Below are 24,895 nucleotides of genomic sequence, written 5' to 3' on the forward strand. Positions count from 1 at the left end.
ATACATCCAATATAGTTAACTTGACATAAATCACTAGAGGGACAAATAAGCTGTGATTCACTTTAATAGAGAGTTGGGGTGTGCAATATTCAGGCTTTTCATTAAGACTTTTTTCATATTGTTGTATTGCAACCTTATTCTAAAATGGTTTAAATCACTTTCCCCTCAATCTATATTCAATACCCCATAATGACAAAATGTAAACAGGATTTTACAAATTGTTGCAAATTTATTAAAGAGGAAAACCTGAAATATCACACTGACATAAATATTCATGACACTTGGTGCTTTTCATTTCTCTGGATCATCTTTGAGATGTTGGGAAATTGTAGGAAATTCAACTGATTTGTGGGAAATTCAACTGATTTGACTTGATTTGGAAAGGCACACGCCTGTCTATATAAAAGGTCTCACAGACAATGCACAGAGACATGTGGTCAAAGGAACTGCCTGCAGAGCTCAGAGACTGGATTGTGTCAGTACAGATCTGGGAAGGCTAAAAAAACATTTCTGCTGCATTGAAGGTTCTCAAGAGCACAGTGGCCTCCATAATTCTGATTCTGATGGAAGAAGTTTGGAACAACCAGGACTCTTCTGGCTACCAAGCCAAACTGAGCAATCGAGGGAAAAGGGCCTTGGTAAAAGAGGTGACCAAGAACTCAATGGTCACTCTGGCTCCAGGGATCCTTTGCAAAGATGGGAGAAACTTCTACAAAGACAACCATCACAGAAACACTCTCAGACTATGAGAAAAAGGATTCTCTGGTCTGATGAAATCAATTCTAAGCGTCACATCTGGAGGAAACCAGGTACCACCCATATCCAGCCCAATACCATCCCAACAGTGAAGCATGGTGATGGCAGCATCATGCTGTGGGGGTGCAGGGACTGGGAGACTGGTCAGGGTTGAGGGAAAGCTGAACAAAGCAAAAGGAGATAGTCTTAATAAAAACTTGTTCCAGAGCACACAGGTCTTCAGACAGGGCCGAAGGTTCACGTTCCACAGGACAATGACCCTCAGCACACAGCCACGACTACGCACGAGTGGCTTAGGGACAACTCTGAATAACCTTAAGTGGCCTGACTTGAAGCCAATCAGATATCTCCAGAGAGACCTGAAAGTGCCTGTCCACCAACCGTCCCCATCCAAGCTGATAGAGCTTGAAAGGATCTGCAGCAAAGAATGGCAGAAAATCCCTGAATCCAGGTGTGCAAAGCTTGTTGCGTCATACCCATGAAGGCTCAAAGTTGTAATCGCTGCTAGAGGTGCTTCAACTAAGTACTGAGTAAATGGTCTGAATACTTACATCAATGTGGTGCTTCAGTTTTTCCCTATTTAATAATTTTTTTTCCAAAATCCTATTTTAACTCTGTCATTATGGGGCACTGAGTATAGATTGATGAGGGGGGGAAATGAATTTAAATGATTTTGGCATAAGGCTTCAACACAACAAAAGGTGAAAAAAAGAATGAGTCTGAATACTTCTGAATGCACAATATATGCAGTTTAATTGTTCAATCAGAATTGAATTGAATATTCATTCTTGTACTGCCAGTTTCCTTTTCAGCCTACATAATTTTACTTTAGTGGGTAATTCATCTTTAAAACGGGACGACTGCTCCTTGGTGGCTTTTACAATGTGTGTTCAGCTGGAAGAGACGGATGCTGGGCTGGCAGTGGGCTTATCAAAAACAAGTTGAGGCAACCCTCCAGGAGGCTAGACGGAGAGAAGGATAAAATCCATGCTTCTGCTCAACTAACCATCAAACCTAATTACCTGTGGATAGGACTTATGGGCCACATGTTGGGTTCAAAGTTTCCTGATCAGGAAGTGGCTTGAGAGGGAGCTGTGGTTTGTGTGTGTGTGTGTGTGTGTGTGTGTGTGTGTGTGTGTGTGTGTGTGTGTGTGTGTGTATGAGCCTGGTCAATGTGTCCGTAACCAAAAGATTAGGCTGAGAGACAAGACTCGGTGCCAGAGCTTGGCTGTGTGCCATTAGTTCAATCAAGCAGACTTATTTAGCTTTTAGACAATTCAACCAGAGCCCTGAGATACCACTTCAGAAAATAAGCTAAAGATTATTCATGGCATGGCAACTAAGATAGGGATCTGTTGTCACTCTAGCATTGTATGCACGTCCGCTAACTCACTGCATTATTCCTTTCCGAGAACTAACCACACCGTTTGGAAAGCACACAGACACAAACACATAAAGGCAGAGAAATCATGATAAATCAAACATAGGGGTCAGCAGAGCAAGGGAAAACATAATGACTGCCATATAGACACACAGATGCTCGTGAAATGCCGAGGACATGGAAATAAAATCTTATAAATTAGCCTAAACATAAAACACAGCTACAAGATGCATAGCTCTAATCTACAACCTCTACCTCACCCTAATACACATACCATAAAGAAAGTGCTTTCTGTTTTAACAACCAGAAAAATGTCTCCAGTAATTACTGATCACCTCAATACATTAAAGAGAATCACTGACAAGTGCTGTTGACATTACATTAAATTTATCTTTCATCGTTGAATTTTCAGTATGAATTTATGTTCCACCAGTTGAGATTTTCTTTACGATAAATGGTATTTGTACACCTCTACACTTAAAAGACAAAATATGGACAGTAAACTGGTTAAATCTAACATTTACAATTACTATCCAACACCTTAACACTACACATCTACCTTATCTTCATCTCCATCACCCCCCACCCCACTTTCCCAAAAAAAACCTTCACAACTCCAACATGTACTACTGATTAAAACTGATCTGCTGCTAGAAGGTATGACAGAAATATCAGAAATCCCCCTTTCTGTAGATTTTCTCTTTTCATCTATATAGCTCTTGTCAGGAAGATATTCAAGATTAGTCATAGTACTGACATGTCTTTAGGAATGGCAATGACGATGTCAGTCTGTAATACTGAACTGAAAAATTCAGAACTGCAACTAAAAACCTGAAACAAGAAGCTGAAAAAAGGTGACCCCCAAGAGAGAAATCCCCATCATTGAACAAAGAGACAAAGATTGTTAACTGTAGCACTCTTGCCGTTTAGAGTCTTTTTTTTTGTTGTTGTTGGGTTTTTTTTTGGGGGGGGGGGTGTTTGTTTTCTTTATTCACTATCTTTTTCATTTCATTATTCTTGGAAGATTTGTACAGTCATTATGACAAAACAAAGCTTAATCCAATGGATGTCTCATTTGGAGCCATCAGCTGGTTGATTAGCTCGATTAACTAAACATACATGCAAATAAGTGGTAGGTGGACTCATTTTAAACTCTGACCTTTACCTCTGGCACAGCAACACCACATGAGTTGCTCAAGATGTAGTTGTATATAACAACACAACATACACGTACAAGCTTTTATAGAGGTTCTAGAAAGTGTGTCAGACATTTCACCATTTTTTGCCAAGCTACTGGATTAGCTCTAGGGATGGCAATGTCAGCAATCAGTCAATTTTTTGGTCCAACACTTTGGTCCGCACTATTGTCCCCTTTGGGATTGTATGCAATAACATTTTGTACAGACATTCATGGTCCCCAGAGGATACTTCCAAAAGACTATCTCGCATCATCAGACTGTCAAATGTATGGTTCCCAGACAATGAATATTAACGACTTCTGTGATGCTCTGGCTTATTTTAGCACCTCCAGCCAGTTGACATGTTTTGGTCCAGACTGAATTTTCTTAGCAACTGTTAAAAATGTTACATTTCTCCACATCAACATGTTGACATAATTGTTTTGACGACAATAAAGACATAAAATAGTGAAAGTTTGTGAAACGGAGCTGTATAAGAGAGCTGCATAAGGCATTAGAACAGGTTGGGAATAAAACTGGAAGCCCTGCATTCATCTTTTGCTGAAACTACATTTTCCGTTGGAATTACCACCTTTCTTTTTGGCCTACTTACTCTGCCCCAGCTAAATATTACTGAATGTAATGAGTCTGTCACTACCAATGTTGGATTCTACAGATGTATCGAAATGAAACCTAACAAGCAATTTCTAACAACTGCATTTAAGACAGTGGATGACAAATATAGATAATCTAACACTTTTAACAGACCACGAGGATATTGAGACACACATACACAAAAGAGTGAGCAGTATTGTGTGTTCTGTTACAGATGTATTCAATTTTGTTAAATTGTAGGTTTCAGCACCATCTAGTGGTTGATGGTGGTATTTTCCTTAGTTATTGCATGCCACGTGATTAGACATACGAAATAGTAAATAAATGTTCAGCCTCATTGAGGACCGTATTGCTTACATACAGACCTTCAGTTAGTTATCAACATCCAGCTGCATACATCTTATATGTATGACACTGTCTGTATGTATTGTTTCCTTTTATGCTTAATTATATTTCTACAGTAATCTCGTCATTTTGTGCTACATTCTGTATTAAGTTAATGGACAGTGCTAGCTACATGCTATACTATCTCTAGTTCACAGATTTATGTACAGTAATCTTAACATTTAATTCCTCCATCATTATTGTAATTCATGATTATACAGTGGAGTCCAAACGTCTGAGACGACCTTCCCATTGGGAAACAGGTCTCAGACGTTTGGACTCCACTGTACATTAAATACATAAAATATTATTCAGTTAAAAAAGTTATTTAATCAGCTAGGTAAATGATAGCTTGTTGTCAAATGCAGAGCATTTTAAGTAAACCTGTCAGCAAAAAAAGTGTATCTATGGAGTCTTGGTGAAAGTAAGTAAGTAATTTATCTTGCTGTCAAAATACCTCACTCACATATAGAGAACAGCACACTGAGTGTTTGAGATTAAGTGAAACCTTTGAGACTTCATTAGCCCTATAAGTCAACACAGCACATTGTGTACATTCCATGTGAGAGCATTTAGCCAGTGATTTCAAGAAGGCCATGTAATGTGTGGGAGGCGCTCGAGCTGCCTGTAGACCTGGTCACACTGCCGTAGGTGGCTGAAGAAGCACAGGCAATGGGCTACTTGAAGTCATTTTTGAGCACTTTTGCATTCAACTGTGCTATTAAAAAAGATGTGCTGTCAGCACCGTGGGTTGACAGTCAATCATAGCAAAGTATGCTTTCTTTGCTTTCTTTCAGTGTGACTGCTTAATTTTTACAGTTTCATTTGACAAAAGGTAGGCATATTAAGTGGATATTAAAGGCTGCTGTGAATTTCTTAAAACTAGAAAACCTATGTAAAATAAATTTTCGAAAGTGGTGTCTTACAACTACAGAAAGCTGAGAGAAAGGCTGTAGATTCCTCTATCGCTCTTAAAAGGGAATCCTATGGCAACCATCAATGCATTGCACGCTGCCTGTCCAATCAGACTGACTGGCGGCAGTTTAGCAAAGACTGAGCAGCATTAATTATCTTCACTGAGGCTTATTTTCATTTTTAAAAATGTTTTTCCTCATCAAAGCTGGATATATTATATCGGTGTGCAAAAAAAACAAAACACAAACACACGCTGGAGTCAGTTACAAAATTTACTGAGAGGATGGTCAATACATCTTCAAGTCTGCAGTGTCTTTTTGAGCTTGTTTTGGTATGTTGGGATGGATAAAGCATTGAAAAACCAAACACTTTGATCTATTTTTGACATTGAGAAGCCAGACCCCTAGATTGTGCCCAAACTGGTAGCAGCCGTAAAAGTTAACTTACAGGTAACTCAACACAGTCGGTTTGCTGTTTTGTATTTAGAGTTAAAGTCCAGTAAAATAACATGTTTGCCAAAGCCGGTCTTCCGGCTGCCACTGTAACGATGCTCCGGTAGTGATAGCTTCCTCTTCATTCCATATATTCAAAGTGTATCTAATATTAGGCCTCATATTTGTCAAGTATTTGGTAGTATTATATTGCTTTTAAATATTGTTGCTTAAAATGGTTGTCGAAGTGTTTTGAGACACCCACATGTTACCATACTTGAATGCATCAATAGAAAAAACAGAAAACGTGGATCTGTATTCCAAGGCATATCTCCAAAGTCTAGCTGATGACACGTTTTGCATCACCCAGCAGACTTTGCCAGCAAATGAGCGGGGAACCCTGGGTGCCAACAACATGGAAGGGAGTTAAAGCACTGTTTATTTGCATACTACTCACACTGCAATGATAAAATCCCTGGTTGAAAATCTGCAAAGTTTCCCTTAAAATCCGATTGCTTCTGTTTAGGAGACAATGGAAGGATTCTGAAACCAACATTGAGCAGCACATCTTTACTTTTTACACATTTATCCAGCAAACTGACAGTTAGGAGAAAAGCTCCTGTTTTTCTCTGAATAAGTGTATGGCTTTATATTGCAAGACACTGCTGGATAGCAAAGGTTGCCAACATTAGCCACAAAGTTCTACATTTGATTGTTTTTGTTTACTATATACCTCTAAAATGTAAAAGAGTTGCAGTTTAAACTCTATTGTCACCACCTTGCTCTTTAAGCATTCGGGATAAATCCATCCACAGGACTGCACAAATGGCTTGAGCAAATGTCTCAGCATCTATAAAGGTGTGTTTGTATCAGCTCAGGTGTGCCATGAACATTGTGCGTTGTCATCACTTGAGCTGTACTGTGTCAACTGCCTGTTCTCCAGGTGGTGCTGAGTCATGCTTTATGCTCAGTGGTTTCCTGGAGTTCTATAGTGGGAGGGTTGCAGAGCACTTACAACCTTCTGTTAAGAAAAATGTGTGATGAGGATGAAAAGGGGTATTTGGACCAAAAAGCAGTTTTGCATTGTCCTGTTTCTCGTTTGGCTGCGACATGCTGAGATACGAGGTCTGTCAATCTGAGGCCGCCGTCACTTTTTGTGGACCTCAACTAAAATATGCTCATCTCCGCTACTCTTAAAACTTCCATATGAGCCATAGCATGAACATTTCCCGTATCTTCCCGAAAAAAAAGAAACCAAGGGAACTGTGCATGTCATGTTAATGTGTTCTCAATAGGAGTATGTTTTAAAACTGCATTTCATACCTTATATAAAAAGACGCAACATTATATTCTCCAATAAACCACTATCTCCTGAAAATATTAGGTAACATTGAGCTAACATTGTGCTATGTTAATTTGCTTATTTAATTTTATGCCCACATGTTATTTTAGAACGATCTTTAGAATGTTAGCCCAGTTTCACTCTCAGACAAAAATCCCATGTCACACTTGGTTTGCACTCCAACAAAACATGCTTAAATGCAGTTTTTGTTTTCCCTCAAAGCATTCCCATGGACCTCTTTTGCATTCATGTTCTGCCAGGCTCCCACCCTTCAAATCCTTTATTCCATGCCAATCTTTAGAACATACAGCATAGTATATCAATACATATTTCCCATGCATCTGCGAAATAAACCCTTCTTTGAATTTCGATTCCTACTGAAGTGTTCTCCCACATGGGATTCCCTGAGGACTCGATTGCAGTTTGCACAGCTGAGGTGGAGGAGTGGAGGTGGACGCCTCCACACCATTCTGATGGTGAGACTGCTGCAAATTACTCATGACACTTCCTCTGATGACATTTTTCAACCGCTCCCCTGTTGAATGGCATCTCCAGGACCCCACTACCATCCACCCACCACCACCAACACCCTACCCCAACACACACGCATTAATTCACCATCGCTGTCGTGTCACAATAGCACCGCAGAGATTGCCGCCTCCTCAGCCTTCACCTGATTGACCCCTTTGAGCAGGTGCTGGATCTGATCCAATCACAGTCAATCTTCTTTAAACATTTCATTCTTTAAGCAGAACAGGGGCTCAAAATTCCATCATTCAATGACCCGATCAGTCGCCGATAACTCAATCAAGCCAATCCCGGCTTATCCCGAGGGAGCCATTTCATGAGGGACAGCTGGGAGATGAGACGCAGACCTACAGAAAGGTGTCAATCTCCCCTGATCCACAGCTCTCTTTGTGAGCCAGCTATACAGCACAGCATCTGGTTGTTGGAGGAGACCATGTAACAGGTATTGCTGAGGATCAGCAATAGTCAAAAATCAATTTAATCTTTTGTTAAAGGTCTGATCCTTGAGGTAAATATTCAGTAACCTGAAGTAAAGACACTTGCATTCATACACACACACACACACATTCACAGATATGCACTCACAAAAAAAAAAGATGTGTATACTATAGCTCAATTCTTCAGCGGCCATTTAAAAGCTACTCTATTGGAAATGTTGCTGGGCCACTGGGCAAATAAAGGTCAAGGGGGATATGAAATAGTTTGTCTAACTGGCCCTTTCCCCCTGTGTGTCCCTGCAGCCCCACAGCCGTATCCACATTCATAGCCAATTCATTTATATTGCTTTGCCCTTCTTACAGCTAGTCTCAGTCACTAACTACAAGTGACTGCAATGAGATTGAAGCCTCTGGCTAAATCTCCACTGCAAGGCACATGCTCCATCATTGCTGCTCTGATCACTCCTTATAATCACTGGAACCAGACTATATCCTCAACTGATTGGGTGAGCCGCAGCAGAGAGGAAACAATCACAGAATGTCAGCGGATGATGGACACCGAAACGTTGGAGTGGTAGTGGTCACTGTGAGCTACCATGTAAATGGCATGCAAATGTGCACCTGCACTAGCTGAGGAAGTGGAATGAAGGACTGTGGTCCGTTGATTAGGTTTTTTTCCCTCATATAAAGTGTACTTTTTCTGCATTAATTATCCATGTTTGGCCTTTCAGCCAATGAACATGTCACAATTGTGTATTGTAGTTTTGCTTTCCTCAGGGCTTTTAATGTGCACCTTCAGTGTCTTCATTTTAAGCCTTGTGTGTGTTGTCAATGTAACAGCTTAATTGCATTGTCACCCAAGGTAAAAATTTAATTGTGCAATCAAACAGATAACACAAGAATGATGATATCAATGTCACATCAATGATTATTGGTAATTTGTAATCTTGGCACATTGATATAGATGCACTTTGTAATGATTGATGCTAAAAATAGGTCCTGGCCAAGTTTCTACAATATTAGGATGATCCACGAAGGCGCAATTGCAAGAAGCACACATTATTTCATAGCTATGATATTTAACTATACGGCTCAATCAAATAGGTTATCCGCCAGAAAAGGTATTACATAAAACCGATTTTACAACAATACAATCTGATGTGAATATACAGTGATTTTCTTCATAGTTATCAGGGCTGCATTTCTTACTTGACATACCTGAAAACCTCCAGCGTTGTTAAAGGCCTAAGCACTTGGGCAGGTATGCAAAATTAATTCAAACAGTCTTTACAGACGGTCACACAGAGTTATTTTTCTGCCATTTACAAAATCTAAGGGCACGCAAAATGTCAGCCGTGGTATTAGATTACCAAAGCCCCAGAACAAATTTCATGCACTAACCAAGGAATCTTTCTTTTCTGATGCTTTTATAATTCTTCCTCTCAGTGAAAGTATGAGAGAAGAGTGCAGACGCTCCTGTGGAAGCAGTCAGGCTGCTGCTGTTGGCTGGTCTCTGCGTTCTGACAGTGATCTCTCTCCATCATCTCACTCTATCGATACCTTTCCAGTCTCTTCCAGGTGTCATCACTCTTACCTTGACCGACTTTATTTTTGTTGTTTTTAACCATGGGATCATTGTCTCATCTTAGGACCTAAAGCTCTACTTTGCCTGTCTGAGTCACTCGTGACCTTTGTGTGTCTACCTTTATCCCTCCTAAGCCCAGTGGCAGTGAACTGGTTAAGCTCCTCCTCCTCCTGCTCCCATTCAGCTCCACCTCCAGGATCTGGCTCTAGACCAGTGGAGCATGAGAACCAGGACAGCCTGGACATAAAGGGACGATTGTGGCAGCCCAGTGACATGGAATCAAGTAGCTCTGATGAAACTAAAAGTCAGCTTCAGGCCCGCACAGCAAAGCCCAGCCAATGGGCATGAGTGCAGAAAGTGAGTCAGTGAGCACGACTTGTTTCAGCTTAGCCAAATAAGGGCAGTATGAGATGTACTGAAAGCCGATTACAATAAACCAATGAGGAAGCATTAGCCAACCCAGCTAATTACGCCTTTAACAGTGGAGAGAGGCCTTTTCATGCCTGGGCAGGGCTCTGCTGGTATGTCACATCCAAATTTATAGGGTGTCAATACACCAAATCCCATCTTTAATCAACCACTTGCCTCAGTGGAACATTTTGGGATGGTAGGTGTTTAGTTAACAGGTGTTTCAATTATTAGAAAAGAAGAGGGCATTTTAAGGCCGTGAACAAACAAAAAAAAAGAACGAACGTGCAATGCACACATTTGTTAGCCACATCACACATTTTAAACACACATCAAACTTTTACTTGAGTAAATAAAACTGCTTATGTTAGTCTCTATACTGCACACTTAGCAAGGCATTGAAACCTTACAAGCACATATGCTGCTGCTATGGAGCTGCCCCTGACCTTTGAGATTGGGGCAAGCAGAGTCTCTATAAGAATCAAACCAATCTAAAAAGACTTTATTCATAATAATATAAAAAAACCTCTCAGTGCCATAACATCTGTAGGTTGATATTTTGTAGTGTTTCTACTTCTTATGTAAATGCATTACAGATGCTTACAAATGACTGTGCATATTGCAAACCCAACAAGATTATCAGATATAAATCGCAACAAAAGTACCAACAAGCCAGGCCTATATATGAGGGAAAACCAAAACTGTGATCTCTAAAGGCTCACACTGCCTTTTCTTACCATTTATATGTCTGCACAATAGCACATAATAGCACAAACAGTGCACTGATTAATTTGACTTTATTGCAAGACAGAAATAGCAGCAGCCTCCAGTTAAGAGTCCTTGAATATAAAGGGAGGCCAGGCAGCGCTGATAAGATTGTCTCATCTGGCTTGGAGGGCTAAGGTGCAGTGTGCTGCCTGAGAAAAAAAAAGGGGGGGGGGCAGGATGTGGGATGTGACTACTATTAGGTAATGGGATCCATCTGAGATACATTAGAATCAGTCAAACACAACCACACTTCAGTTCTGTTCAAATGACTGTCACAATCACTTTAAATGCACACCTTCAGTGTGGACTGTAGGCAACCAAAAAAAAAAAAAAAAAAAAAGGAGAGAGAGAGAGAGAAAGAGAGAGACAGGCTCTGGCTATGGCGCAGCTCCTCTGAAGTTGTGCCAGGCTCGGGCATGTGCTCTGTCCTAATGGTGACGGCTGGGAGAGTGGCAGTGAGACTGATGTGCATGAGAGCTGTCAAGCCTCTCTCCCCATAACAAATGCCGCCTCTACCCCTTGACAGAATGGAGACAGAAGGGAGGGGACTGGAGCGGGGGGAAGGAGGGGAGAGGAGGGGGGGTGGAGGTTACAGACAGAACCTGTGACCCAATTGTGGCCACACCAGCTGTTTCCCCTCCACTGCCTCCCAACCACCGCCATCTCTGTAGACCACATCCTGCTAATTGGCCTTTGCTGGCTAGCACACACACACACACACACACACAAATATAGTGCTTGCTACATAGTATCATGAAATAGCTTATTCCCAGTGAGGATGAACATTTGCTGCTGCCTTAAGCTGTAGTTGTGTGATGATTGATAAGTGCTTCGAAACACACACTTGGTGGAAATATGAATGACTGCCCTGCCACCAACCATGCTGGCTAATGTCCCCCTTGACATGCACATAGGCAGACCGACAGACAGACTGATGACTGAATGACAGACTGACACACATACTGCTACCGAGATTCTATGGAGGGGAAACTGAATTAATTGGTTTTCCCTTCTGTGGATAAGTCCTCAGACTGGTGTGTATGTGGTGATAATGGTAGGTTGCACTGACAGGCAGGTTATTTAATAAATCCTGGGATGTGTAAGGCAAAAGAAAAAAAAACAGAGAAAGAAACCGTCTTTTTGCTCTATATCATGTAGGGCTGGACGATTATGGTAAAAATCATAATCATGATTATTTTGATCGATATTGAAATTGTGATTACAAAACACGATTATTCATAGATTTGTAAATATAAGCTTTTATTGAACCACCAGAACTCAATTTGAAATATATTAGTCAGCACAACCAGAAATAAATTAAATAATAATAGCAATATGTAAAAACAATAAATAAAAATAAATAGCCAAAACCTACCAAAACAAAAATCCCCTGGCTGCTGAGCTTATTAAACAAATAGGTCGTGTTGCCATGGGGTGCAGACACATAGTTTTAGCACACTATTTCTTTCTGTTCGACGTCCGACAACTCAAAGCCAAAATATTTCCAGACCACTGAAGATGTCCCAGTCCTACCTTTCTTCTTGTCAACCAAAGGCCTTTCTGTCTTTTTAAATCTCCCACATCTGCGCAGAAACACACCGTTCCTCCAGCGGGTCTAACATAAGGGGCGGGACACAGAACTTGCTGGGAAGGACAGGGTATTGGATTTATGTCACAGGTGCGCCGCCCCGGGCGGAACGATAATCATTTTATGTCGATTATTACGTTTTTTATAATCGCGGGAGGCCAAAATCGATATTGCGATTAAAATTCAATTAATCGTCCAGCCCTAATATCTTGTCTGCCATATCCCACAATATCTATTCTGATTTCTTTTTTTGCTAGAAGACACTCAAAACTGCTCACACACACACACACACACACACACACACACACACACACACACACACTCCTAATCATGCACCCACATAAATAGACATAATCGCTGACACACTCACGCATGGCGAGAGCAGTACTGCAGACACATCCAAGCATGCACAAGTAGGCTATAAAAGCACACACAGAAACATGCACAAGATCTTGCTCAATCAGTCTGATTTGTTTGTTTCCTCCTAAGCATTTGAGGATTCCTTAAGGAGGAAAAAACTTTGTATAATCAAGTCAATTATGCCATTCAATCAAGTCGAAAATCATTTCGAGCCCTTTCTCAGATCCATTGATTGCGAAGTCGTGCTGAATATTTGCTCGCTGCGTCCTATTGTGCAAATAAGCTATCTTTATTTGGAGCGACGGACCAGGCCACGGCGGGGTCTTCGATACGTCTTCCGCAGAAAAAAGGAGCGGTACGAAATCCTTCACCTTGCTCGCTCTCGGTGGTGAAAATAACACTGAGCTTTATAGGGGAGAGCTGGTTGCATACTGTCTCCGAACAAAGAAAAAAAAACAGATTCTATTATTTTATAACAGCTCTTTTGTCTCCTTCAGGACATGGTACATTATGTGCCCATGAAAAATCCATCCTCAGTGAAATTGTTTAAACTCAAGGTCAAGTGCTGATGTTACAGGGACTGTATCAGCTGAAGGTGACCTTGACTGATGTGGAATATGACATGAGGGAAATGGATCTCCACTCAGTGTGAGGAAATTATCTGTGAAATGCTGCCACTGTATCAAAGCCTGTTTGTGGGTGCACATGCCCATGTGCACACGCGTGAGACTGTGTGTGTGTGTGTGTGTGCGTGTGTGCGTGTGTGCGTGTGTGTGTGTATGTGTGTGTATGTGTGTGTGTGGGGGGGGTGCATGTCCTTGTGTGAAAGCGTGTGCATATATATGCCTCACTCAGCTGGGGGTATTGGTCATGAGAACAGCGTGCAGAAAGTGCTGCAGCAGACAGGAACAGATAGCTGCATATGAGTCTCTGTGCCTAATGAACTGGGTGTGTTTTTCTTTCTGACCCAGTGGAATAATGCTGTCACAATATTAGCACCCTAATTTCAACTCTATATATATTAAAATACATAAGAAAAACATGACATCATTTTTGAGAGGGGTTTAGTGATGGAGGCTGCTTGCTTGTCCGTGTTTGTTTGCTCTGTAAGCAAAATGCGTGTTTGTTGACCAGGCATGATGGCCCCGTGTGAAGAGAATATCTATCCATATCTTCTCTTGTCTGCCTGACACAATATAGATTTATTGACAGGAAAGGAGCCAAACTGGAGTCACTGGCTTCTTTTAAGGCTGAAATTTGTCATGATTGGGGTGCTGGTCATGTGATTTAAACCACAGTGAGATTGTTGGGAGCGGCAGAGGGCACTCTACACTGATTGAGGCTTTAATAAATCCAATTATCAAATTGACATCTACTAAAATAGAATTTAATTTGTTGAAATATTCCATCATCAAACATCAAACCTAACAGCATGCAGAGCAATAGAGGAGTGCTGAAATTGTGGTAATTGTGACAACACTATGCAGGGTAATAATAGTAATAATAAAAACGTCTTACCTTCCCAAACTGTTCAAAATACTGCTTCACGTCTTCCACTACTGTATTGGCTGACAAGCCACCCACAAATATTTTCTTTGTTCTTGTGACCATCTGGAAAGAAAAGGGTGAGAGGAAAATATTAGTGGCTTCAAATGCACTGCGCAACACCTTTAATGAGGCTTCAAACGTACTGGATGAGCTGCACCTGTGATGGGGAAGATATAAAGGAAACAGGGATAAACGGATCCACACAATCAAGCTGCAAAACCATCTTAGTATTATAGTATTAGTTACAAGAAGGGTCACAAACGCTGAAGGTTTTGGCGGGAATAAAAAACTACTTCTGGCAGACTTGGCTAAGAAAAGCAGTTCTGTGAATTTCCCTTACAATGACATTTCAAATGAAAGCTCGTATCAGAACAGACTGCAACAGAATTAAAGACATCCATTTCATCCTTTAAAAGTTTCTGTTTATCTTCTTCAAAACTTGAAACAACAACAATGTAATTTATGGACTTTCAAAAAACAATTAATGAGCGCTGGAAGATGGAATCAGAGTGCATTAAAGCCTCATTTAGTTTCAAACAGTAAGAATATTAAGGATTATTACCCACGGCATCAAAAAGGGCACGAACATCTGCTGCAGAGAGCACATGCTAAATTTAGGGAGGACGATTTCTCAGGGAACTACAGTAACAATTCAACACCAGTGGCAGTGCTAAATGTGTGCGGGACTATTTCTAATTCGCACACAAGGTTACGCCAAATAAAAATGAACCAGTGAACTGATGCGCCAACAGTTAACCACACACACACACAGTCCCATCTAAAGACTTATGAAATCTCTGAAGACAAAGTGCATTGTGTTGAATTTGGATTGTTTTAGGTCATTAAAATGTAAAAGTATATCATAATAAGGTTCAGTTACTCTCTCAGCCAAAATAAGTAGTTGTTGGAACAGTGTGTGGAGAAAGTGTCACCTCAGCCTGTTTCAGATGACCTCTGGTAATAGACATGGCAATGCAAATAATTCAGCATGCTTCAAGTAGACGTAATGTTTCCTGACTGTAGTAAATATCCACACACGTTTCATCTGATCCACTACTCTTTGTTTAGTTCTCGAGAAACTATAAGACTTCCAAACAGGGAAATGAAATGAGGAGGGAGGGTCTGAATGCCTAAAGCTCCTAACTAGTCTATAATAATAGTCCAACAGACTCTCTGGTTCACTTGTTTGTGTTGCACCTGTTTGTCCAGTGAAGAGAAGACAAGAGTAAAGTAGGTTGTTGTGATTCCAGAAACACATGTTCCCATATATAATCCTTAGTGTCTTCAATGAAGTGCCAAATCTATGCTACAGATTGAGCATTTACCAATATGATGTTTCATATAATGATTTGTGATGCACTGCTCTGTAATCTCACTGGCAAACAATAAAAGGAAGAAGCAGAAAAGGCAGCAGAGAAAGTCACAGCTCTGATCTCCCATGGCTCGCCAGAATCAAACAAAAATAAATGATGAGGGCAGGATAAAAATACTCCAGAGATGCACAGCAAACAATCAGGAAGGTTGAAAGAGTCTACCTTGATCAAAATGCTGACCAAAACACTTTCGATCTATGAAAGAGGCTTAACACCGAGAAAAAAGAAGCAACATTAAGCAAGAGCTGAAGTAACCATCTGTCCAGTGCTTTCCAGGTGCACAGTCTCACAGGCGCATAGCCTGCACATATGCACACTGCCTCCCACACATGGGCCCTCTCTTGTTACATTTTGGCTATTTAATTTAGCTTCTATGTTGTTGGTTTTTAATTATTATATTGTTTCACCATACAATTCTATTAAGTCGTGTACACTGAAAAATTGAAAGAAAATTTCTACGAATGATCTTTTAAGGGGAAAAATAGTAATACATTTCAGTGGTTTGTATTTCCTTTATAACTCCAATTTAAAAGTGTTACAAAGGTTCAGTTTCAAGTTGTACAAATATGTTTAACTCAACTAATAGTAATGTGGCTCTTTGTGAAATTTGAATGCATCCACATGACTCTCTGCTATCCCATGAATTTTCATCCAGCCTCAGCAGCAAGTTGTCTACTGAGGATACTTCTAAAATCAACCACATTTCCATTCTAACATGCCAACATGAATAGGCTAGCATGGCAAAATACTGCCATACTAACATGTGAAATATGTAATATATGTATGTAATATACATTAACATGCTAATGATAGCCTGTTCAAATGCTAACAAGGTAACATTATGCTAAATGCTAAATGCATGTTATCATCCAGGACTTAACATGCAATGCACGTGTGTTAACATGATAATGATCACCTCAAAGCACAGCTGAAAAACAGCACCTGATGATGACAGAGTGTAGCTCAGACTTACAAAAGCAAAGCCAAGTCTCTCTGTAAAGATGATCCTAAAAAGCTCAGTCTGTTCTATATGGTCAATCTAAATTAAAAAAAACCCCTAAAAACAGCAAACTTTCCTCTGGCTTTGACCCTGCTGATGGTAATAATCTTAGCATAGCAGTCTTGCATCTTCATCCATCAAACAATGTTATTTATTGGTGTGTAATGAACATAGCCCACAGTAAAGCATATGAGTATCGCTTTTTTTTCCATCTATGAAATGTTCAATTACTGGTGGACATGCAAAATATCAACTGGCTGGTTTAGGGTTATACCCTGGCCAGGACCCAGCAGCTGCATCACCCCCCCGACCCCCCTCCTCCTCCTCCTCCTCCTCCTCCTTCCCAACATCATGCCTCAGGCCTCAGGGGTTATCAGCCTTGGATGCTGCCTCCGGCAACCCCAAGCCAGACAGCTGCTGATAAACTGGCTGTGCGAGTATTTATCAACATCACTCACTTTTATCATTGCCAATCTAGGTAAAAAAATAAACAAGTCAATGCTCATCTCTTCTTGCCTCTCTACATCAGCTGTTTGTCCCTGCTTCCCCTTCTGGGCCACCTATTCCCCGGTCATTTTTCTGTCTTGTTCCATTGGGCTGCAACCAGTCAAGTTTTCAGCCTTGTCTTTATACTTTGACATGTCTGCCCAATAGCTGATGGGATTGCTTGAGTCCCGGTACAACACAATTACTTTCTCTATTTTTCTCTCCATGGTGACAACAGACATTAAGCCTCATAGCTCTATACTGTGTCCCTTATGGCTATACACATTGTTTGAGATACTATATAGGAGTAAACGCTTATTAACTACACTCTCAGATGTTTGATGCAGAACGATACATAATTAATGACTTATTCCCTGACTACTACAAGAATTGCTGTTATTTTTTTATTTGTGTGTGTGTGTGCGTGTGTGTGTAAATATGTAGCATGTGCAATAACGCCAAGCTGATTGGATGAAATTACTTTGGAATTGCATTTAATTTGACACAGATCATTTTACATTTTAAACAAATGCCTTTTCTATTTAACCAAATCACACACTCACCAATAATAACTGCTAGGAGAACAGAAAATTCCCTGCACTGCATTTACAGCAACATTAGTGCTGATCATTTGGGTCTGGCTGAAGTATTTTAAAAAGTCTTTCTTGACAACATTTCAATTCAAGCTGACAGATTTAAAAATGGACCTCTCTTCAACCCAGTTTTTCCTTTAACCCAATTTTTCAAACATTCAGTTATTTTTGCACATCCCTAAGAGAGGGTAAAGAGACGTGTGTGATGTGTGTGTACGTATAAGTGTGTGTGTGTGTGTGTGTGTGTATACATGAATGTGCTTCTAATTTCTTGAGTGCGTGTGGCTGTATGTGAGGAGGGCTGCAACAATTACTGCCCGAGTGCATTAGCATGCTAATAAAAGGCATGCCGAGGATAGGCTACATACAGAGAAGCAGACAAAAAAAAATAGTAAAAAAAAGATGTAAAAGCTTCTGGCACACTCTTACCCCCACCTGTTAGCTGTTTTAACCAATGACAGACAGAATAAAATGATAAAACATCTACCTTCCAAGAACAGCATGACCTTTTGTTCACGGGCATCAAGAAAAAGCTAGCTATCTCATGATGCCTGTCACATTAAAACTGCAGGTTAGCCTAACTCCAAATCATTTTATTATTTCCAGAAGTCAGAAAGAGGCTGGGATAATTGTACTTAAAACATGAGCATAATTACATCTGTGCCGTGTTGATTTTACTGAAGGCAAGACTCAAGTAGACGAGAAGCATCCATCCGTTCAGAACTTAAAAAGACTGCATAAAGAATGTAACATACAGTAGGTGCATCATGTTCTGTTTACTGCTTTGTCCACACACCTCTGCAACAGCATTATAGTCCAAGCTGACAGCACACACACACACACACACACACACACGCTCAACGTCAACTCTTGGCAGTCGCCTTGCATCACAGTGAGTAACCAGGAAGGACGTAAAGGCTGGCACACTGGCTGCATGAACCACGACTGTGTTTTAACACCCGGGGAAATTATTCCTATCAATTATAAAAACATACACAATGTATATATTATAAGACGTAAGTAAGATTTGCCTGAGTGAGACCACCAGATCACAGTGTAGACTACTGGATTGGGCATGTAGCAACCTCATGAAGAAATTCACTTTAAAGGTGTGTACAGCTTCAATGTCTAAACCTAATGTTCACACTGAATATTGAGGATGGTTTCTTCCTTGATGAAATCTTGAGTTGTTTTTGATATTAATAAATTGCTTCTACATTTTGGCATGTTCCCTGCATTCAGGTATGCGGGGGGAAGATGCTTATAAAAAGGACTCCAGATTGAGTAAAGTAGTGAAAAGTATATAATTTGAAAATGAACTAACTTTTAAAAGATTGAATTTTACCTTTTGCCACTGTTGCTTAGTAACATTTTAGCTCTTTTTTTTTGGCAAACCATCAAAGACAGAGACACACACAAATATACAAAATTGTGTGCAAAAGTGAACACAAGATGTACATTAAACACACACACACACACACACACAAATTGGCAGTTAGGCTACTTTAACACACACACACCTTCAGACTCACAAACCAAGAGAACAATCATGGTCCATATCTGTTTAGGTCATAGCCAGGAAGGTAATTATCCAAGTCACTCAAGACCAAACTGTTTACCTTTTATGACTCTGACCTACAGTCTGATTTGCGAGTGTGTTGTTTTGTGTGTGCGTGCAGGTGTATGCTGTATTTCCTCCTATGAGCAGTGAGTGTAAACAATGCTCCTCACTGCAAATCTTTTATAATATTGAGCTCCTGGTTAGAGTATATTCTAGAAAAGTGGGGGTGCTGCTGTGAGAGCTGAGGAAGATGAAAAAGATAAGCCCGTGGCTGATATTGCAACATACAATATTACTATTTGAGGAAATTTTAGTACTTCTACCTGTGGCGGCAAACAAAATTTGAACAGACGCTGTGTTGCACCTACAAAAAGCTATTAGTGTTTTGAGCATGCATACAGAACAGAGGCTGCAAAGTCAAGCCATGAATGTTATTAACTCCCCAAGTAGGATATGAGAGGAAATGAATATATTGTGAAACAATATAAAAAAGTAAGAGAGGAGCAGGCAGAGTGGAGGAAAACACATATTCATGCAAATCTTTAGATTTTACACTTCAGCTTTGATGCTTTAAGTGTGTGTGTCTTTAATTCTATTCTGAAACACAATGCAATGGTAGACAGATGGTGAAAAAGACATTTAGTAGATTTACTGGCATAAGTTGTAAGCTGACACCATTACAGATCAATGCTTCCAATTTTCTCCATCACTTTCTCAGTCTGACATCAAACTTACATATTCTTCAGTGTGGTTAAGAGTTTGAGTATGCCTTACATTGTTGTTTTCAATTCAAAAATGAATACAACGGATGAATTACAGCTTGTTAATATTTTACTTTGTAGGGTTATGTTAACTAAGCCTGTCGTAAGATTAGTCAGGGGCACAATACTTTGTATCTCTGCAGCTTTTCAATTTAGTGAGGTATTTACTACGACTACAGATGAGCCCAGCCACTTTTCATCTGATTTGCATAAAGTGTCGCCAATTACCGAGTATGAGTAACTACGATCAAGATGCAGGATTCTTTTGAGGTTTTGTGCTGCCCACTTTGGAATATCAGCAGAAGAAAAGACACTTTTTAAGAGGTGTTGGTTAATTATATCAGCAGTGTATTGAATGAGTTAGTATATGGTAAAACGTTTGAGCTCTTAAAAAAAACTCTATTGCCATTAAACACATATATTCAAGCAGAAGGCCACAAAGAGGACACAGAGGTAAAAATTTGTGCAAAACAATAGCTACAGCATTCCTTGTGTTTTGCCTTGTCTCATGGCGGCTGCTGAGAGCATTGGTAAATTAGTTTTATAATGCATCCAGTGCTTGAAGTGAAAAAAATAACTGTTTATTCACATGTTGGCGTGTGTATCAGCCAGTATCAATGAAGTATTACAGTAAGTACATGTTAAATATTACATTCTGAATTTCTACAGTGAATAAAAGATAATAGGTAGCGCCGAGATACATTGTCAGCACTGAGGGGGCAGAGCTTTCTCTAGGGGCCCTTCTGATGAAGTCATTTTACAATTCACAAGTGTAAAATAGCAAGCAAGTCTATATATAGCATAAGTTGTTTTTGTTAATTGTTAATACGCTAAGTTTAAGATGGAAAAAGACTTCCAAGCCGCTACTTTCAAGATCTAGTGACCTTTGGTCTAGTCGGTGTTCAGGTCTAAAAGTACAGTAGCTGCCAGGTCCAAACTAAATCATGGACATGTCAGTTGTAAATGAAATGGAAATCTTACCAATCACAAATAAAAAATTCTGGCTTTGGTCAAACAACAACGTGAAAACTTTGCATATAGAGTGTCATAGCATCCATAAAGATTACACTTCTACTCTCCTCAATCTTCACATCAGCTCTTCCAAAACCTTTGATTTCCTCATGCCCTTGATTAATCAACTGTTCCCCCATGATTTGTTGTTAGCGGATCCTTCAGTGACCACCCGCCCTCCTCTCCGCGGACGCCACACGCGCACCCTTTCTCTGAGCTAGTTCTACGGCGGGTCGCTGAGATCACACATCCAGCTATGATTACAAGGTGTAAGCCTTTATCATGGCCCTCACCTCTCACACATACAGGCTCACAAACAGCTGTAAACATGGCGCCCTAGACGGGGAGGGAGCCGACGGGGGGATTTCGATGTCATTTCTCATACCTAAAAATAATGGGACAGATAGAAAAAAGCCATCACACTTTGTTGTATAAGCCACAATTGTTATCGTTCTAGCGGGGGGATATAATTACTGGCATTCAGATCCCGTCTGTGGCCTCGTTCATAAGCAACCAGAAAGCACCAGAGAGCATCTGTCAATGCAATGTAGTATGATCAAAGACCTAGACGTTGTGCAGGAACGATACGCACACACTCTCCCTCACATACACACACGCGCAGGGAAAACATGGCCAGTCCAGGTAAACACTGCCTCTGCTCATTTGCATCACTAGAGCTGACTCACAAAGAGAAAACACAGCCAATAAACAACAAACAACGGCACAATCACTTTTGCTTTGGAAGGGGGCTTTCTGCACAGGATGGAAAACACAAGGAGAGCAGGAGATAGTAAAGCAGGATTAGATCATCAGCGAGAAAGAGAAAGGAGGGAAGGCTGAGCGATTAGCAACAGTGGCACATTTGTCCAGTAACAAGTTCAGGATGAGGGAGGGTGCACTATCTGGTCCCGTTCCATTCCTTCTTCCCACATCCTTTTAAAAAAAGTGGTCCAATCTCAGCTCTAGTGTGCATAAATAGATCTATAATTGCTTATTACAATACAATTAGGGCAAAGGAGATGAGAGAAGGAAAGATGCTTAGTGCAAATGTGGAGTGACAGGCCCAAGCACCCAGACCCAGGATTACAGTAGCCATTTGCACACGGACAGAAAATGAGAGCGATAAGAGAGAGAGACAAAGAGAGAGAGAGAGAGAGAGAGAGAGAGAGAGAGAGAGAGAGAGAGAGAGAGAGAGAGAGAGAGAGAGAGAGAGAGAGAGAGAGAGAGAGAGAGAGAGAGAGAGAGAGAGAGAGAGAGAGAGAGAGAGAGAGAGAGAGAGAGAGAGAGAGAGAGGAGGAGGTTGGGGGGTGGGAAGGGGCTGTCAAGCGCAGGGCAGAAGCTAATGACAACTCTGGCTTCAACTTGCACAGACGTCTTTGAAGCCTGGCTCTGATCAGAGCTGTGATTGCCACCGCTGCAGGGCCACCACTCCTATATTAACCTACACTAACAGCTATTCAGTGAAAGTCACAGGCCCTTTCAAAACCCCCCCACCCTGACTTGTGCTGGAGCTGGCCATCTGTGGAACGACCCTGCGAGGCGGGCCGGGATGCGAGCGAGGGGGACGCACATGTAAGGGACGCTGTTTGCATATGGCCTTGCTATAACAGTGACAGTCAGGCTGAACATGGGGCCGGTTAGAGCTGATTAGCTGCACTTCCCTCCTCAACCCACTACAGTTATGAAGATTGATAGAAGCAGCTTAGAGCTGATTATAGGGCCCTGGAGATGCATGGGCCCATACCCAAACAGCACATTCACACTGCATTCACAATGAGCACAGCATGCGATCGCTAGGCGCAGGCCAGGCATTAAGCAAACGTTATAGCAATAAGAGGCAAATAAGAGAAATGGACAATGCCAGAAGTGCTCTTAAGAGCTTTTCGGAAATATGAATATTATGCTAAGTAGATGCTTGCTTGTGGCCAAATATGGGGCATTTGAACAAGCACGTTATGAACATTTAACACATTTTTCCAAGGCTATATTGTGAACATGACTGGATATCTGAGACTCACTCCAGGCTTCTGAGAGACAGACACGGCACCTTCATGTCGCCGTGGAGGTTTATTTAGCATGCACAACACTGAAATTAATCTCGTTGTGACATGAGCCGGTCGTGCTTTGAAAAACAACATAAATATTACAAATCCATGATACTCTTTATTAAAACCACTATTCAGGGTTCTGCTTATGCACCAGAAAAATGGCATATTTGTGGGATGCTATGATAAGTCCAACATGTGCTAGGAACTCCTACTTAAAAGGTACACTGTGGACTTTTCTGACCACTAGTAGTGCTAGAGGGTGCCTTTTTTTCCCACCCTGTTGTGCATGCGAATGAGGATACACATGCATTGGGGGTGATGCAATACTCAGTCCTGCCACCAGTTTTGTACTGGTGTGCTGGGCAACAGCTGGCAGCAGTACAAGTGTAGCAAAGTGCAAAATGAAGGGAGTGAGGAAAAAGAAGAAAGGAGGGATAAATGTAAATATAGCAAGATTTAGCACGACATGCACTCAACATGTTTGTGAAACCTAAACAATACGCACATTAAGTTATGGTGAGAAAAAAATAATGTAAACAGAAATTTTGTGTGTTTACAAGAAAACTCCATAAGGCACCTTTAATGTGGCCATCATATGTGTTAGGCTGGACATTTATTATCAATAGCTTAAAAGGCGCCCTGTGGATTTTTTTTTTACACCAGCAAAATGTATGCTAACAACTGATTTCTCACCAAAATACACTGCGAGCATGCTTGAAACTATAAGCAGGCCTCAATAGCAGATTCACTGTAATCCTACAGCTTGATCCTCGCTTCAGTCCAGCACAGCACACACACAGGAGACTGGAGTCTGGATCCTGCAGTCGTGCATTTAACTGCTATATTTGGGATTGGGCTCTGTTTCTTTAAACCAAAGTGCCTCGCAGTCTACTTTGGTCTCTGCTGCCCCCTCCTTGTCTCTGACCTTGCACCAGGTTTGGAGTCCTCCTCTGTTTTGTGAAGTCATTTCATTTGTAACACACACACACACAGAGGGGTCAGTGGTCTTTCACAAGGCCTGACCTGGCCTGAGCTTTCCAAGAAAATAAGAAAAGAAAATATCCTAAAAAGAGTTCCTTTGAAAAGCAGGAAAACAAGAGAAGAAAAATCACCCCAGGAGTTGTAAGTTTTATAAAAAAAAAAGTCCAACTAATTGGTTCTGTCAATTAATTTCTAAATGAAATAAGTCAATGAACAAGTCCAACATTAAAGCTTTACATAATATCATAACCACGGCACAGAGGGACTCCAGGTTAAGGGTGATAGACAGGATGGGGTGAAGGACATGTGGTGTGCTACTGGCCAGTGTGAAGCTTCCACACACACACACACACACACACACACACACACACACACACACACACACAAAACTACAAATTGAACTTTCAATTTAACAGTCTTTGACACTAACCAATGGAGAATATTTTTTTTTAAACTGCAAATGAAACAGCAAGTGACTAAATAGAAATGTTCCCTCTAATAAATAATCTCTCGTGTCTCTGCTGCAATATTTGAGTGGCAGCCTTTTCAACAAGTTGACGTTCTCTTTACGTGACCCTTAACATTGATACTAAATGTTAATTTTTGAAACAAGACCCCAATTTTAGTACTGACAGTAAGCACTAGAGGGGACAACAAATGAGATTTTAACTTCCAATTACAATAATGGCTCTTTGTGACAGGCCCTCCAACCATGCACCTTAACCACCACACCACCCCTCCTCTCTCTCTCTCTCTCTCTCTCTCTCTCTCTCTCTCTCTCTCTCTCACACACACACACACACACACACACATACACTGTAGGAAAACAATACAGCTAATCATCCTGGAACCTCCAT

At 40.8% G+C, this 24,895-nt stretch overlaps 1 protein-coding gene across 6 annotated transcripts in view; it reads right to left on the reverse strand.

Annotated features, from left to right (window-relative positions):
• The window catches only part of msi2b (musashi RNA-binding protein 2b), a 244,153-nt gene that overhangs the window by 151,419 nt on the left and 67,839 nt on the right, over nt 1–24,895 (reverse strand). For all 6 annotated transcript variants that reach the window (XM_053332283.1, XM_053332282.1, XM_053332280.1 and 3 more), the window contains exon 6: nt 14,195–14,287. In XM_053332283.1, coding sequence (XP_053188258.1) covers nt 14,195–14,287 — 93 coding nt within the window. The remainder of the gene's footprint in view (nt 1–14,194; nt 14,288–24,895) is intronic.

Source organism: Scomber japonicus, chromosome 13, assembly GCF_027409825.1.
Source record: "Scomber japonicus isolate fScoJap1 chromosome 13, fScoJap1.pri, whole genome shotgun sequence".
Taxonomy (NCBI): domain Eukaryota; kingdom Metazoa; phylum Chordata; class Actinopteri; order Scombriformes; family Scombridae; genus Scomber; species Scomber japonicus.